Consider the following 15,095-nt stretch of genomic DNA (forward strand, 5'->3'; position numbering starts at 1 on the left):
TCCTCGCCCACTATTGTCACACGGAGATAAATGAACTTTTCCCGAAAAAATCGGGATTTCGGGCCGCCTTTTAAAAATTTCAACAAGCCGTAGCCGAAACTTTTTCTACGGTGAAATATTTAGCACGTTTCCAGCAGGGCTTAATGCAACATTCTTGCCTCAATGGCATAGTTTGCCAGCTTTCGTTGATAAATTTAAAGCGATTACAGTTGGGTAAATCCGATGGTTATCAATTATTCATCGAATCGCAATGCGTTTCTCGGTATTATCCACATCCAGCCAAGCAATTAGCCAGCAAACCGCCAGTTGCAAAAAATCAAATAGAAAAGCTGAAACAATTTCCTTTGTTCGGGCTGCAGCAGCTGCGGCACAAAACTTGCGGATACTTTCATTTCATGCAAAGATAATTTTTCGAGGACGATCGAATTTGAGGAAAGCAATCATTTGCGGTAGATAAACTGCGCTGGAAGAGGGAAACAATAACAAGGTTAAGGTGTTTTACTGCGTCTCGGAGCCCGAATATTGAATTGGAGCATCATTTAATTTAATTTAAGCAAATAAGAATCTAAATATTTTCACACCAAAACATTGGAAAAACGTATATTTGTTTATAATTAGTGATAACTGACCTATTTACACACAAATCAAATAGCGCTTCAACTAGGTACAGTTTGTAACTTCAAGTAGGCACTTCGTAAAGTTTGAGTCTAATGCTAAACATGAAAAGCTCTTCGGTCTTCCCTATAACAGTTCAAAACTAAATAAAAACATTAATTAGTAACAATGCTGTTAAAGCTAAAGAAGTTTGTCGTGCCTGCTTATAAACTACGTAACATGTTACGAATATGTTACTTTATAGTAGTTTCATGGATCTATTGAAATCAAAAAACTCAAAAAGAAATTAAAATCGGAAGTCCTCGTACTTGCAGAAGTAATAAAAGGGCTTTGAATCTAAGTTCAAGATCAAAGTTATAAAATTAATAAATAGTTGCAAGTGTTTTTTTTTTTTTAATAAAACTGACTTAAAATTTTCTATTTCTTACCCAATACAATAATAAAAATAAATCAACAGCTTCTACAAGATGTGCATTACAAAATTGTTTTTGGCATGAAAGAAAATCACACAAAAAATCGTCTAAATTGATTACAACTTTAAATTCTATTCCCGACAAAAATAATGAAATCAACGGCAAATAAAATAGCAAAAGTTGTGTTCTCCCAATTTTTTATTTGATAAATTTGGCATTGAAATGAGGGTTTAGGATTTAAAAAAACAATTATAAATTTTCCGTCAAGGTTTAAAAATTTTATTATCTCTTCTTCAGGCCTTAAATTCTCATAAACAGAGCGATAGAAAAGAAGAACGTACGACAGAATTATTCAACATAAGACAGAATAAAAAGATAAAATAATCAGTGTTAATACTGTTGTTAATTTGTACTTTAGTGTTGTTAATTGTACATTTTTGTCGTGGAATGTCTTTTCTTGTCGTTTCATACTCAATTATGTCAGGCCGTCATAATTAACCTTATCTGTAGTTTTTGTTCAGTAATAGTTTCGTCGTTTAAAACATCTTTTTATCGTCAGTTTTTCCTTTTTTGTCAGGCTTGTATTTTTGGACGTAATTTTTAATACTACTGATATTAGTTCATGTTTTTTCGATTTGACTTAAGTTTTAAATTAATAAATTTTTTGGACAAAAGAATTTTTTTTAAAATGTATAACTATGTTCACAAATGCTAAAAATACTAGGAAAATAAGATTTGTATCTATTACTTTAAAGGAAAAAAATCAAATAATGTATCAGCATTGTGCAGCTAAGAAATTTAAAAAAGGATTTTCAAAAACGAATAAAACTTTAAAAAAGTATAGCTACTATTTTTTGTTTTCGCATTTCAGAGATTATTAAATTATAGGGAACGAACCACAAGTAACCCACAAAAATCATATCATTGTTATCAGTTATTTAAAAAAAAAAATTCTGGTAGAAATCAATTTTATTTTTGCATATTCCAGATTTTGGAAACACTTTTACCCCATTTTTACTTTTTTTTTCATGATAACCGACAAGTATTATATTGTTATTTATTTATTTTTCTGTATTCATGTTTTATATTATATATTTTTACGCTAATTATTTAAGAAAATGTATAAAAAACAATCGCCCATTATAAAATGAGCCAAGAACAAAAATATAAAAACCATTTGTGTGTAATTATAAACAAATAATGTAGGTATTTTACTTTAATTTTTATTTTATTAATGTTTAAAACTTACAAAAATTAAACAATAAAGACCATTTGGTTTTAAAGGTGTTTAACATTTAACTACTTTTTATTTGTTAATTGCAATATACTAAAAAGAAATGCAGCCTTTACTACAATCTGAAGTAGTAAGATCCCAATTTTCTAAGTCTCTTGGTCATTGTACAACAAATGTTTGAAAAAAGTGTCTTTGTTAAAGAAATTAATTAATCCAAAAACTAAACAAAATCGTCCAATAAAAGAGTAACTTACACCAGCATTAACATTAAAAACTACTTCCAAATATAAAAAACAGAAGAAAAATGTCGAACTTTATACATTTTCCTCAATATTTTTCAACCGTTTTAAGTTTTTATTTCTTCTACTCAGGCTTTAGAGAACAGTCTTTTAAAATGCCATCAGTACTTTATTTAATTGAGAAAAGAAACAGAAAACTGAAAAAATATGCTCTTTGAGTGTTAATGAGAAAATAAAATACTTTTAGCCCAGTAATGGACTCTTGGGAATAAAGCTGCTTTTGTTTTAATTTAAAAATGTTTATTGTTAATTCGTTAAACTTTTAAAAACCAAATTGCGGAAATATCGCCTGCGATAGCAGCGGCCAGCGGCTGAAATTTCATCATCATAAGCATAACACATAATCGTATATTATGTTACATAATATTTATGTTACGATTAATGACCGGTGACCGATTATATTGGAAAATTAAAAATCGGCTCAGCGCAAAGGATTGTCCCCCTCATGATTTAATTTAATAGATATTTTAGATACAAAATCATTAAAGACAGTGTTCTATTTAATTACATTATTGAAACATTAAATTTGAGTATATTATTTTATTTTATTTAAGTGTAGATATAATAATAATAATAATAATAACTAAACAAAATCGTTCAATAATAAAAGTGTTATTTATTAAACACTAACATTAAAAGCTATTCCAAATATTCAAAAAAATAATAAATAAATAAATGCTCCAAAAAAACGTAAGATACTTGTGTAACGAAGGATCTGTTTACAAGTTGAAAGCAATTTCAGACGATGCTAACATCCATTATCCGCGACTTTTGTAGATAAAATTTTCTACTCCTAATTCGCTGGTACACGCTGTATAATTTTCCGAATTTAAAAGTTCCAGAACCAATTTTTTAAATAAGTTAAATTACATAATGTATAATTTGTTTGGGAACAAAATAAAACAAAAATTTTACGTGGAACAGACTTTATTGCATTAAAAAAATTCCAGGTCCGCGTATCCCGCACGGGCCGTCTGGCCATCCTCTCCGTGGACAACCAGTTGCCCTCGGAAGTGCTGTCCCCCGGCGCCTTCACCCAGCTGTCCCTCCCGCTCAACCTCTACCTCGGAGGCGTGCCAAACTTCGGCTTGGTCTCGCCCCAGGTCCGCGTGCGAGCCGCCTTCATCGGCTGCGTCCAGATGGTCCGCATCAACGGCCGGACCGTGCCCATCCTGGCGGAGGCCCTCGGGGGCGCCAACGTGGACAACTGCCCGCACCCCTGCATCGCCCGGCCCTGCGGCGAGGACGGCGAGTGCGTCCCCGAGCTCGATTACTTCACCTGCAGGTAACCGTCCCCGGAGTGTTCCGGTTGCTCGATAGCTCGTTGCAGGTGCAAGCCGGGCTACAGGGACCAGCTGTGCGCGCGAGGGCCGCCCGCCTTCAGGGGCACCGACAGCTACCTCCACTACAACGAAGCCTTCACCCTGGAGGCGCTCAGCTCGGACCCGCTGGACGTGAATGTCAGGTTCAAGGTGGCGTCCGAGAGCGGATTACTGCTGTGGATGAATTCGGGCGACGGCGGGTTCATGTCGCTGGGGCTGGAGGCGGGGGCGCTGGTGCTGCGGTTCACTGTGAGGGGCGAGGAGGTGGTCGTTGTGCACAATTCTACTACCGTCCATGATAATCTCTGGCACAGGGTCAAAGCAGTCAGGTAGGGGTTTTTCCTTCTTTCGTTTTCAACGGAGGTAACTAATTTTCATTACGTTCTACTCGTGGGGATTTAAAATGAGACAGCATTTCGCTGCCATTGTAATTTTATCTTGCGACACGGTTAATTATTCAAACAGCGCTCGTCTTCAAGGAAATTCGTATGAAGACAAATGAACGACTCATTTTGGACTTGGAAAATCTTCATTTGCGCAAATGGCCGAAGCGAAAGTATTTCCAAGTTTCAACAAGTTCTCTCACGGATGATTAGGTAGTTTACTTTAAGCCAGTCGTCGGGAATTTAATTGCCATAATTACTTATTTTCAAATCTATATTTTCGGGGCTTGGGCACAGGTTAAAACAGCCCCAGCACGAATAAAAAATATGATAACAACTAATTATAAGTTTTGAAAAAAATCCGAGAATCAAAAGATGTGCTAACTTAACTGGCGCAGTCAGTAGGACTTGCAGAAGAGTATACTTTGTACATTCTGGATGCATACAAAATTGCCCAAAGTAAAATAATCCAAAGACTTTTAAGATAAAAACATTTCAAGGTAAAATAATCAGAAAAGCTCCAACGTAATAATCTATGAACATGTTTGTATAAATATTTGCAGTATGGACGAAGTAGTGAATATAATTATATAAAAGCTTTGTAGAAAAAAATGTTCAATATACAATAATTATGCTCGCAATACTTCGTGGTCAAAAAATATTAGTACGAAGTTTGAAAATTTTGAAAATACAAATTCTTATTTCATTTTGAACAGAAATGCTTTGGACATAATTGAACTCTCCCCTTATTTCTTTCGCCCACTAGAGAAAGAATAAAGTGGAAAGAAGAACGTTTCCCTCCCTGAGTATTATCTCTGCAAAACACACCAATAAAATGAAGTTATTGCTCCATTCAGAGCAAAAGAGCACGTGCTTTTCTATATTTTCCTATTAATAAAATTACATTTTAGGTACAATTTTCTTCATCTCTGCTTCTTTTATCCTTTTGAATTGCATTTCTCTTTGTTGCAGCACTTTTTTAATTACATCGTCTTTTTTTTACTTTCTCTATTCAGTTCATAACTTGACAAAATGTATAAATGTAAAAAAATACGTAACTGGAGTAGGCATAAGTCAGTTACAGAATAGTACCACTCTTTTTTCCTTGACTATAAAAAAGATCTATAATAATAAATTATGAGGTATCAACTTTTACTCAATTCTACTTTAACAAAATTACAAAAATTCAAAGAATTTGGTCATGTAAAAAAAATGCTAATTCTTAATTTTTTTTTTCAAAATTAGTTGTAACACTATTGTAGCGTTTTTAATACTTTATCGTTTACGCTGTTACCTAACTTGTTTTCTTACTCAATAAGTTATAAGAGTTGAAACAAATGGGAAAAATGTGTTTACCTAATAATTACGGTTTCAAGAATGTTTAAATGAGTTTTTTTACCTTGAATTTTAAATGAATGCTTATTGATTGCTAAACAGTTTAAATACTTTTTTTAAATCACATTAAACCGCCCTTTGAACTATAACACTAATAATTAATTTATTAATGAGTGAGTTTAAAATCGCTACAAATTTTTTAAAATTTTGTCGATGTTTTTTGGAGTTGCTTAAATTAACTGCTCAATTATTTTAAATAAATATAAACAATCAATAACTTTGTTTTCAAAAACCGTGAAAATATTACTTATACCTACCTACCATCATCATCGTACCTAAAGGAAGAATATTTATTACACATTACGAAAAGCACATGTGAATTCAGACAATTTTGTGTGATTTAGCTCATTTTTAGTTAAAAGTCACTTATTTTCAACAACTTAGACGAAAAAAATCAAAAAAGGGACGCATTAAATGAAATTAAAGTTTTCCAACTTCAAGCAATATAAGTCGAAAAAAAGTTTTTGGTGCGATTTTCATACTTGATGTAGTGATTATTTACAATTTTGGTCCCCAAGTAATAGAAAAAATTAACTGCAAATGAAGTCAGACACGGCACTTGGCCACCGTCCATCTCGGATTTACTTTTTTACTTTACTTTACTTTACTCTTCGCTTCTTAAAAATTTCATTACTCAATTTTTTTTCAGAGCAGTAATGTTTTACCCTTCACTTGATCTTATTTATGTTTATACTGTTTTTTTTCGGTTTCTTTATTAACAAAGCAGAAAATACTATTGTGCTAACAAATTTTGTATCAGACTATGAGCCCCGTATTTTTCCGAGGCTCCAAAATGCGTAAGTTTTGACTAAAATGTATTTCAGAGATCGATCGTCCGCTGTCTTGATAGTTGACAACGGGCCGGCTCTGACCCGGCAGTCCGTCGAAATTCCCCCCATGAGCGTATCTTTGGGGGAGAACGAGGGCCTCTACGTCGGAGGAATGCCAAACGCCTCCCTCCTGTCTTTTACAAGGTACAAACATGGAATCAAAGGCTGCGTTGCAGATTTAGTCCTGAACACGGACTATCGACTGCAAGTAATTAATCATTCAGAAGTGGGACACAACGTGGGAGAGTGTGAGGTTTAAAGTCAATAAATGAAGTGGCAGCAGGCCTAAAAACAGTCTCTGCTTCATGGCAACAAACACTGTGTACTAATTAATGTGTGATTTCTGAAATTACCATAAGGCTGACTACTTCGAGCTATTAAGGGAACAATGCCAAGACACAACCGATGCGAATAGGAAAGGGCCTAATTTGGGTGTTTTTTGTGATTCGTGTCGACGTCTCTTCAAACAAAGCCCCTATTAATAATAGTTGTGTGTAATATCTGCATCTGGGCCTCTGACACGGCTCCGGCAGGTCTCTAAGGATTTGTGTTAGGATTGTAGATAGTCTTGATTAAGAATAAGGATGAGCTTTTTGTATCTTTTTCATTTCGTTTTTGGATCTGCGCGCGGGAAAGAGTTAACGAGGCATTAGGGGACGTTTCCACTTGCAAAATGAACAGAATTCGACGTAGTGTAAACGTGCCTTTACACACAATCGCACTGTCTTCATATCATTTTAGACGTAGGTTTGAACACTAGACGAGCAATCAACTACAGTGTGGTCGTTACACTTTTTCCCCTGCCTCTTTTACATTCGCAATAACGTAGATACTAATCGGTCCAGTGTAAAATTCACATTGTTACATAAGTATGTATATGAAAACCTAATTTGTACAGGTAGACTTAACTGTGTGTTAATAAAGCGCTTTTGACTTAATCTACATACACTCTTTGCACCGCATCAAAACTACTGCAAATTTTAAACAACCAACGAAAGTTCAGCAGTTAGAGCAGCGTAAAAGCGGAAAGCACATAATTCGTATTCTCGCCCGGCGACTTGCAGGGAGGAAATTGACACTTTACTGCAATGACGCAGAAAATACACCACACTATCGCAGCACACAGGTGTTGGTCCCAGCGATAATAAAAAGAGATTTACTCCACTTCGCATTATTAAAATATAAAAGAAAAACGCTCGTTTACGACACTGCACTTTAATGACCAATAAATGTTTCATAGATTCCTTAACTGCGGAAAAATAACGAGAATCGGCACAATATAGCAGTATTAGCTGTTTCAAAATTATAAAAACACCAACGTCGCATTTTACTAAATTATTTTTTTAAATAAAGTTGATAAAAGGGTAAAACAGTTATCACTGAAAGTATAAATTACATTGGCTATTATAACAGAATAGAATTTATAACAGCTCATTTTGAGAGAAAATGCGACTTGGCGTTTTTATAGTTTTGAAACAGCTAATACCTATCTATGAATTTTGGGGCATTAATTTCGTAAAAAAGTTGCGGTTCATTTAAATGCGGGATTAATTAGTTCGCCAGAAAGCAATACATCGGGGCCATAATTACGTCATTTTTATTATGTAATTCCTGGCTATTACTGTAGATTACCCTCGCGGCAGGCACTTTAGGAACATGCAACCTTATTGATTAAATAATTTCCCCACCTGGAACCCACGTGTCGTTTGGGGTTGCCAGGAGACATCACATTTCGACAGTTCAAGAATTGTCATTTGAGAAAATTTGTGATGAAAACAGATAAAATGGAAAGCGCGAAAAACGCGGACGCTAAATTATCAAAAAGTTCGTTACACAAGGAGAAGAAAAACACCCACCTCTATTTCAACGACAAATATTTGAAAAAAATTGTGAGTTTTTTTCATCTATGACGAGTATAATTTAGAAATTCCAGCCAAAATTTGCAAACCCCCATCATGTGCTAGTTCTCTACGTTCATAACAACGAAATTCACGAAATCACCGGCTTGGAACACGCGCACAACTTGACCAATTTGTATTTGCAAAACAACAGGATTTTGCGTATTGAAAATTTGGGCAATTTGAGGAAGCTCAAAAAATTGTACTTAGGGCATAACACGATCAGTGTCGTGGAAGGGCTGCAAAATTTGCAAAATTTGGAGGTCTTGCATCTGGAAAAGCAGTGTTTGTTTGAAGGAAACTGCCTGTGTTTTGACCCCAGAAGCGTAAATGCCTTATCAGTGCGTGTAAGACTGATCCAAGCCCCGATATTAATGATTTCTTTAAAGCACACGCTCCAAATCCTCAATATATCGTACAATAAAATCCAGACGATCTCGTCTTTAGCGCCCCTTAAATCGTTAAGAGTGTTCAATGCCTCTCATAACGAACTCAGTAACATTGACGAGGTTTGCGGAGTTATAAAAGACTGGTTTTATTTGAAAGACCTAGTTCTCGCCGCCAACCCCATCTGCAAAAACCGGCTGTACAAGGAGGAAATTATCGCCAACGCCTATTGTTTAGACACACTGGACCAAAAAAATATTTCCGACCACACCCGAAATTTTTTGAAGCGGCTTCACGGCGAACGCATCGCCCAGAGATTACACAAAAGCGTAAATTTGGCAAACAAGGTTCCAGGTAAATGTTTACGAGCGTTTTGTTCGCGTGTTCAAATTTTTGTACAGAATTGTCGAAAAATTACTCGTCCGCCATTCAAAAAGCGGTATCGATCAGTATATTGAAGCAAAATAAGGAATTAGACGACGAAATATTCGATGAAAAAAACGCAGTTTACATTCCGTGGAGAACACGTAAGTTTTGTTATCACATTTATGTTGCTCACTTCATTTTGCAGTACCCAAGCCGCAACATGTTGCCAAGTTGCGACAGCTCAGTAAGAATCACAAAAAAACGCAAAAACGAAAGTCATCGTCAAATGTCGACACTTTATTCTCACATTTAAAAATATAAAATTTACAATTTTTACAAATTATTAACCCTTTCCCGTTATTTTTTACAAATGGCTCTCCAAGTTTTGGAAATTGCCAGGGATTCCCCTAACTAAGCGGCTCTTAGCCTTCCAAATCTCCTAAAAATGAGTAAATAAATTTCATGTTTTTTTAAATTTCTCAACCAAACGTACGACAAATTTCATAGGCGCCCCCTTTTTCTTAGCTAGAGTTTCAATCTCTTCAGCGATATGTTCCTGAAGTGTGCCTCTAACATCGATAAAGTAACAGTTGCTATCAGCGTAGTGACAAGAAATCGCTTTCCTAAAACCCTGGCAGGAATAGTTTAAAAATTAGGCTGAAATTAATTCGAGAAAAAATACTTTTGTTCGATTAGGTCCCGAGCCGTGCAAAAGAATGGGGTGGAAAAAGACTGTATCGCCTTTTTCCATCACAACGTTCACTTTTGGTAAATGATCAAGGCCTTGAACACCATGATACAGTCGATTTTTGTATCCCTTGAATTAAAAAAATAAACGTTTAATTAATTTTAAAGCAATAAAAAAATACTTGAGGGTAAGTATGGGGGTACAATTCCCATTTGTGACTTCCGGGAATTACGTAAAGACAACCATTATTTTCATCGACTCGCTCCATTGCGGTCCATGACGCTGCAATTCGGTCTGCAGGTCTAAAGGGAAAATAATGTAGGTCCTAAAATTTTTATCACAATTTCAAATTTTACTAGAAAAATAAGCAAAAAATACTTGATGTAGAGGATGCAAAGACGCACCAGGATCAGCATCAGGGGGCTTGTTTATTAGCATGGAATGAGCCCCCGTAATGTTGGGGCCTATTATACTCTCAATGACATCAACCACTGGTTTGTCCGAACAATATTTGAAAAGAACTTCATCGTAAAGAAAATCTTGGATCTGAAATTTTTTTCATGTTTTCAGCGTTTCCTATCATAAATACTTAATTTCTTAACTATTAATGTAAAATTTTGAAAGAAATATTAAAAAAAACACATGAGTATAGAACAAAATGAAGCATTCAACAGCAAATGCTTTTGTATTCACAAAAACTTAACGTAGCAATTTTTATTATCATACCTTATTTATTAAATATTGCCCTCTGACACCTTTATGTTTTAAAGAAGGGTCTTTCATAACAGTCATAAATCCAGGGTCAGCCACTCCGTCGCATATTTTGATGAATCTATCTCTGTATTAAAAATAATAATAAAATATTTAAAGAAAATTAAAGGAAACATTACTGAATTTCATCCAATAAGGCATGACTAACATTGTTCTTTATCACAATATATCCATTATCTTCATAAAATTGGCGTTGTTCGTATGTTAGAACACCACCGTCTTGAGTATACCTAAATCTAAAAATTGTACTTATTAATATGCACTTAATTTTTTGTTTAACTAAATTACCTTCCCATTTTGTTCGGTAACGCAGACAATTCTCTTAAGAAACTTGTCCGAATAATACACTAAAACATAAAATTATCTTGTTTATTAAATACACTTGAATTATGTTGCGTCATTGAAGCATTTATTTATAACAATACAAAAAACATGTACTTAATGATTTCAGTGTCAGTAGTAAGTAATAACAACACATTATCGAACAGATACTCAATAATAAACAATTACTTTGAATTTACTTGTACTGTTTTTAATCAAATGTCAAGCATCCCACCGTTTAAATAAATAAATCAATGATACGAGAACAGTAAGAGCCGGTTTACAGAAAATTTTAATTGCAATTAAATTTTAATCGCGATTAACTTGACATTTGTCAATGCATTTTAAATGGCAACTTAATTCGAATTAGTTTAATTTCGAATTAAATCTTAATTTCGCTTTCTGTAAACCGATCCTTAAACTTATAATTAAACATACTGTCTATTTTTTTCTCGATTTTGTTACTTAAGTACCTACTACTTAAGCCGTAGATATACATATCGCTCAAATTGTAACACACTATAATAATTATTTGTGCGTAAAAAGGAACTAACAAATGCTTTTTCTTATTATCGTTGTTTGTTAGTTGTTAAACACTCACCTCGTTATCACAGCACGCAAAGTACAGTAAATAATAAAAGTCTTGACCTCTGCATACCCAACAGATGATCTAACTAAAATTTCACTATTTATCTAGTTAGAAGGTTGGTAATGCTATATTTTTAAATAAATTAAGTGTATTTCAGTGATGTATTTATTTTCAAGTTTGAAATAACATACTACTACCAAAATCAAAATTAATTTGAAACCAAAATGTAGTGCAATAAAATAAAAAATGACATTCTCTTATTTTTTACACAATAACTACGTATTTAAAAAACTTGGAAAAGCGGAAACTCAATTAATATAATAGTTGCTCTTAACTTGTTTAACCACCTTAAAGCCCTGCCTTAAGAGTTTTAGTTAGAAGTATTAGTTAGAAGGTTGGCACCAAAATTGACAACTGTCAAAAAAATGTCAGGTTGAGGTTAGAAATCAATCAATCAAAGAGCAATGCATTGAAATCTCAAAAACCCAACAAAATTCCGACGATTTTTCAAGAATGTTCGTGAATTTCACGTGAACTAAAACCCCCAACAAAAAATGTCCTCGAATCTGGAAGTTGAGCCGGGGGCAGCCTCCGAGAGTGTCCTTGTTACCACCGACTCCTTTGACAATTTTGATCACATGAGCTCGAGCCTCGAAGAAATCAAAAACCTGAATGCACTCGCGGAAAACGACTCAAACGTGGAAAACAGCAACGTCGAGAATTTTGACGAAATCAGCGAGAATCTCTCAATTAACAACGAAGAGGACGATTTCGTCCAGTCAAAGGAGTGGGCTTGTAAGAACAAACATGTCTTTGTCCTCAGCATGGCCGGGAAACCCATCTATTCGAGGTTGTTATCGTTTGCATAATTTTTTTCTTTACAACTTATGTCTCAGATATGGAAACGAGGATAAGCTAGCCTGGTTGTTCGGTGTTATGCAAACACTGGTTAGCTTCGTACAGTCAAATGAGGACACCATTAGGAGCATCCATGCCGGGGACACGAAGTTTGTCTTTTTAATTAAGAAACCGTTAATTTTAGTCGCCGTTTCTCGAACGCAGGAAAGTGTAAATCAGCTGTGTTCACAACTAAAGTGAGGGTTCCCACTTTGTTATTTTTTCTAGTTTTGTTTATTGCAGCTACGTATTTAATCAAATAGCCAGTGTCTTAACCTTGACTAGACTTAATAAAATTTACGAGCAACGCCAGAATTATGACTTAAGACGGCTTCTGGCAGGTGTTGAGAGACTCATTGACCACTTGCTAGATTTCTCAGAGAAGGAGCCTTCGTTCACTTTGGGCGCAGTCCAGTGTCTGTCACTTGCGTCCTCAGTGAGAGACAACATCAGCTCGGCCATTGTCGGAGCTTGCAGCAAAATTAAAGTAAAAAAATTGTTTCAAAAAACATTTTTAAAATATCGTTTCCAGAACCTAGTTTTCGCAATACTTCTCGCAAACAATAAACTTATCACTCTAGTCCGCATGAAAAAATATTGCCTTCACCCGGCCGATCTCCATTTAATATTTAACTTAGTCCAAGCCTCCGAAAGCCTCAAAACGGCTGAAAGTTGGACACCGTTATGTCTTCCACGGTTTGACGCTAGTGGTTTTTTATACGGACATGTGTCCTACTTGGCTGAAGACTGTCAAGCGTGTTTGCTCCTCCTGACGGTGGAAAGGGACGTATTTTTTGCCCTAAGTGAGGCGAAACAACGCATAGTGGAAAAACTGCGACGCAGCAACTGCTTAGAAGCAATCAATGAGTCGCTGAGTGCGAAAGAAGAAACTTGCATTGTTGCGGGTTTCCCCGAACTTAGGCACTATTTGTACAAATGCAAAAGTACAGCACAGTTCTACCAACCAAGCTTGACCCCACCGTACACCAAATATAACGAGAGACTAACAAAGTTGTACAAACGGGCGCATAACTTGTTGCATTGCTCGACGAGGCCGCTAAAGTTGTTATTTGAGAAAAACTCAGACGAGGCGATTTTGGCGTGGGATACGAGAGGTTTTGAGCTTTATGTAGTTTTCGAGCCCTTGATTGACACAAACAGTGCGATTAACTCAGTGGGGCGGCTGCTGAACTGGATTAAGAAAAGGGAGGAGAAGTTGTTTCATCTCAATGCGCCCACTTTTTGAGCCATTTGATTTGTATATATTATAAATATGTAAATTTTGTGGAAATCTAAGGTATAGGCTTAATCTGTGATATTCACAATCCTAAACTTGTTGATGTATTTAATTATTGATTGTATAAAACGATGTATTGAAAAATCAGTGGTGTCTGTCTCGCTCCCGTTTCCTGTCTTTATCCTTACGATCTCGCTCTTTTTCGCGGTCTTTCTCCCGGTCCTTGCGCTCCTTCTCCCTGTCTCTTCTCTCCCTATCGCGCTCCTTCTCCCGGTCGCGGTCCCTCTCCTTGTCCTTCTCCTTCTTGTGGCGTTCCTTACTCCGACTGCGATGCCTTTCTCTGGATCTGCTGCGTTCCCGCTTCCTCTCCCTTTCTTTCTTCTCTTTGGGCTTTTCTTCAACCAACTCGTACTTGTTTTCTTCCTCAAGTTCAATCTCTTCGTCCAAGTCGTCTTCAAGGGCCGAGATCTTGGCTTCGAGTTCGTTGCTTTCTTCCAAAACAATGCGTTTTTGAATGCGTGGCAAAATAACATCACAAACCTTAAAAATTAATTTTACTATCTACCGTAACAAAAAAAACACGTACTCGTTCCTCTCGTAACAATTCGTCAATAAACTCGTCCATGTGTACAATTTCAAACTGCGCTTGGCGATTTTGTCGCCGCAACTTCCTGTTGTCGTTGTACAAAGGCTCAAGATATTTGTAACAGTCTAAGGACGACCCTGTGAGTCTCATGTAGAAAGCACCGAGGGCTCTGACGTATTTAAACTCCTCGTTTTTGATGAATTCAACTACAATGTCTTTCTCTGGTTGAATTTGTAGCATTTTTAGTGTCAAACATAAAAATGGTGTTGGCTTTATATTGCCACCATAAACACCACCCACAAATCGTAATTCCATTGCCTTGTCTACTAAAAGCTCTGCAGTGAGGGCAAAACATTCCTCCTTCCAGTATTTAGAGTCATAAATTCGCGATCTGATGATCTTTTCAACCAGATACTGGGGATTTGTGCCATGGATTGATTTGGCATCTTTTACGGTCCTATTTGCCATAATTGGCCTAATTTAATTTGTAAACTCACTAACGCACCTTATGCACAACTGAATTCGACAGAAATGCACAGTTTATCAATAAATTCTAAGAAATTGTTGACGCTTGTAGTAAACACAAAGTGAGGTTAAAAATGGTTCGCTCTTATCAGACTTTTTGCTTTGCATTGTGAAAAAAATTACAGACAAATAATACTGTGTGAATAATCCAATTAGGAAATACAGGCTAAGGTTATACATTACAAAATTAAACAATAGTACACGTATGAAACAATTTAGTTCTTCAATAATAAACAAGTTTCACGTTTCCCGAATTTCTCATAAAAACTTATTTGCTAATATCGTCTAGTCCCCAGGCGTGACTCGCGGGTGGGAATCCCACAAAAAGTGCCAACCTTT

The 15,095-nt window shown here is 35.7% G+C and overlaps 5 protein-coding genes across 5 annotated transcripts in view; 3 read left to right on the plus strand and 2 right to left on the minus strand.

Moving 5' to 3' along the window:
* Nucleotides 1-7,429, plus strand: part of SP2353 — a 59,996-nt gene extending 52,567 nt beyond the window's left edge. The window contains exons 7-9 of the mRNA XM_064355431.1: nucleotides 3,512-3,846; nucleotides 3,892-4,212; nucleotides 6,486-7,429. Of these exons, the coding sequence (XP_064211501.1) occupies nucleotides 3,512-3,846; nucleotides 3,892-4,212; nucleotides 6,486-6,750 (921 nt within the window). The 3' untranslated portion in view covers nucleotides 6,751-7,429. The remainder of the gene's footprint in view (nucleotides 1-3,511; nucleotides 3,847-3,891; nucleotides 4,213-6,485) is intronic.
* A 778-nt stretch (nucleotides 7,430-8,207) lies between these two features.
* On the plus strand, nucleotides 8,208-9,474 carry LOC658217 (protein phosphatase 1 regulatory subunit 42). Its single transcript, XM_964624.4, has 5 exons — nucleotides 8,208-8,380; nucleotides 8,425-8,730; nucleotides 8,779-9,130; nucleotides 9,178-9,303; nucleotides 9,348-9,474. The coding sequence occupies exons 1-5, from the start codon at nucleotides 8,261-8,263 to the stop codon at nucleotides 9,461-9,463; spliced, it is 1,020 nt and encodes a 339-aa protein (XP_969717.3). The 5' UTR covers nucleotides 8,208-8,260; the 3' UTR covers nucleotides 9,464-9,474.
* LOC658138 (phytanoyl-CoA dioxygenase, peroxisomal) lies at nucleotides 9,419-11,659 on the minus strand. The gene is made up of 9 exons (XM_964548.4): nucleotides 11,524-11,659; nucleotides 10,890-10,948; nucleotides 10,721-10,837; nucleotides 10,557-10,668; nucleotides 10,209-10,376; nucleotides 10,012-10,155; nucleotides 9,825-9,959; nucleotides 9,636-9,773; nucleotides 9,419-9,581 (listed from the first exon to the last, which is right to left on the minus strand). Exons 2-9 carry the CDS (start codon nucleotides 10,895-10,897, stop codon nucleotides 9,507-9,509), a joined length of 897 nt encoding a protein of 298 aa, XP_969641.1. The 5' UTR covers nucleotides 10,898-10,948; nucleotides 11,524-11,659; the 3' UTR covers nucleotides 9,419-9,506.
* Nucleotides 11,660-11,866: 207 nt separating this feature from the next.
* Mon1 (Monensin sensitivity 1) lies at nucleotides 11,867-13,792 on the plus strand. Its single transcript, XM_964469.4, has 4 exons — nucleotides 11,867-12,361; nucleotides 12,408-12,605; nucleotides 12,652-12,895; nucleotides 12,941-13,792. The coding sequence occupies exons 1-4, from the start codon at nucleotides 12,066-12,068 to the stop codon at nucleotides 13,652-13,654; spliced, it is 1,452 nt and encodes a 483-aa protein (XP_969562.1). The 5' UTR covers nucleotides 11,867-12,065; the 3' UTR covers nucleotides 13,655-13,792.
* On the minus strand, nucleotides 13,737-14,865 carry Prp38 (pre-mRNA processing factor 38). Its single transcript, XM_001812977.4, has 2 exons — nucleotides 14,232-14,865; nucleotides 13,737-14,185 (listed from the first exon to the last, which is right to left on the minus strand). The coding sequence occupies exons 1-2, from the start codon at nucleotides 14,697-14,699 to the stop codon at nucleotides 13,790-13,792; spliced, it is 864 nt and encodes a 287-aa protein (XP_001813029.1). The 5' UTR covers nucleotides 14,700-14,865; the 3' UTR covers nucleotides 13,737-13,789.
* Nucleotides 14,866-15,095: the final 230 nt, after the last annotated feature.

Source organism: Tribolium castaneum, chromosome 3 (genome assembly GCF_031307605.1).
Source record: "Tribolium castaneum strain GA2 chromosome 3, icTriCast1.1, whole genome shotgun sequence".
NCBI classification, from domain to species: domain Eukaryota; kingdom Metazoa; phylum Arthropoda; class Insecta; order Coleoptera; family Tenebrionidae; genus Tribolium; species Tribolium castaneum.

Coding starts and splice junctions, on each gene's coding strand:
- LOC658217 (XM_964624.4), top strand. CDS start 8,261: ATGAAAACAGATAAAATGGAAAGCGCGAAAAACGCGGACGCTAAATTA. Junction 8,381..8,424: donor ACAAATATTTGAAAAAAATT/GTGAGTTTTTTT, acceptor TAGAAATTCCAG/CCAAAATTTGCAAACCCCCA. Junction 9,131..9,177: donor TTTGGCAAACAAGGTTCCAG/GTAAATGTTTAC, acceptor ATTTTTGTACAG/AATTGTCGAAAAATTACTCG.
- LOC658138 (XM_964548.4), bottom strand. Junction 10,377..10,556: donor GGCAATATTTAATAAATAAG/GTATGATAATAA, acceptor AAAAAATTTCAG/ATCCAAGATTTTCTTTACGA. Junction 9,582..9,635: donor GGGCGCCTATGAAATTTGTC/GTACGTTTGGTT, acceptor ACTCATTTTTAG/GAGATTTGGAAGGCTAAGAG.
- Mon1 (XM_964469.4), top strand. CDS start 12,066: ATGTCCTCGAATCTGGAAGTTGAGCCGGGGGCAGCCTCCGAGAGTGTC. Junction 12,362..12,407: donor GGGAAACCCATCTATTCGAG/GTTGTTATCGTT, acceptor CTTATGTCTCAG/ATATGGAAACGAGGATAAGC. Junction 12,606..12,651: donor CAGCTGTGTTCACAACTAAA/GTGAGGGTTCCC, acceptor TGTTTATTGCAG/CTACGTATTTAATCAAATAG.
- Prp38 (XM_001812977.4), bottom strand. CDS start 14,699: ATGGCAAATAGGACCGTAAAAGATGCCAAATCAATCCATGGCACAAAT. Junction 14,186..14,231: donor AATTGTTACGAGAGGAACGA/GTACGTGTTTTT, acceptor TTAATTTTTAAG/GTTTGTGATGTTATTTTGCC.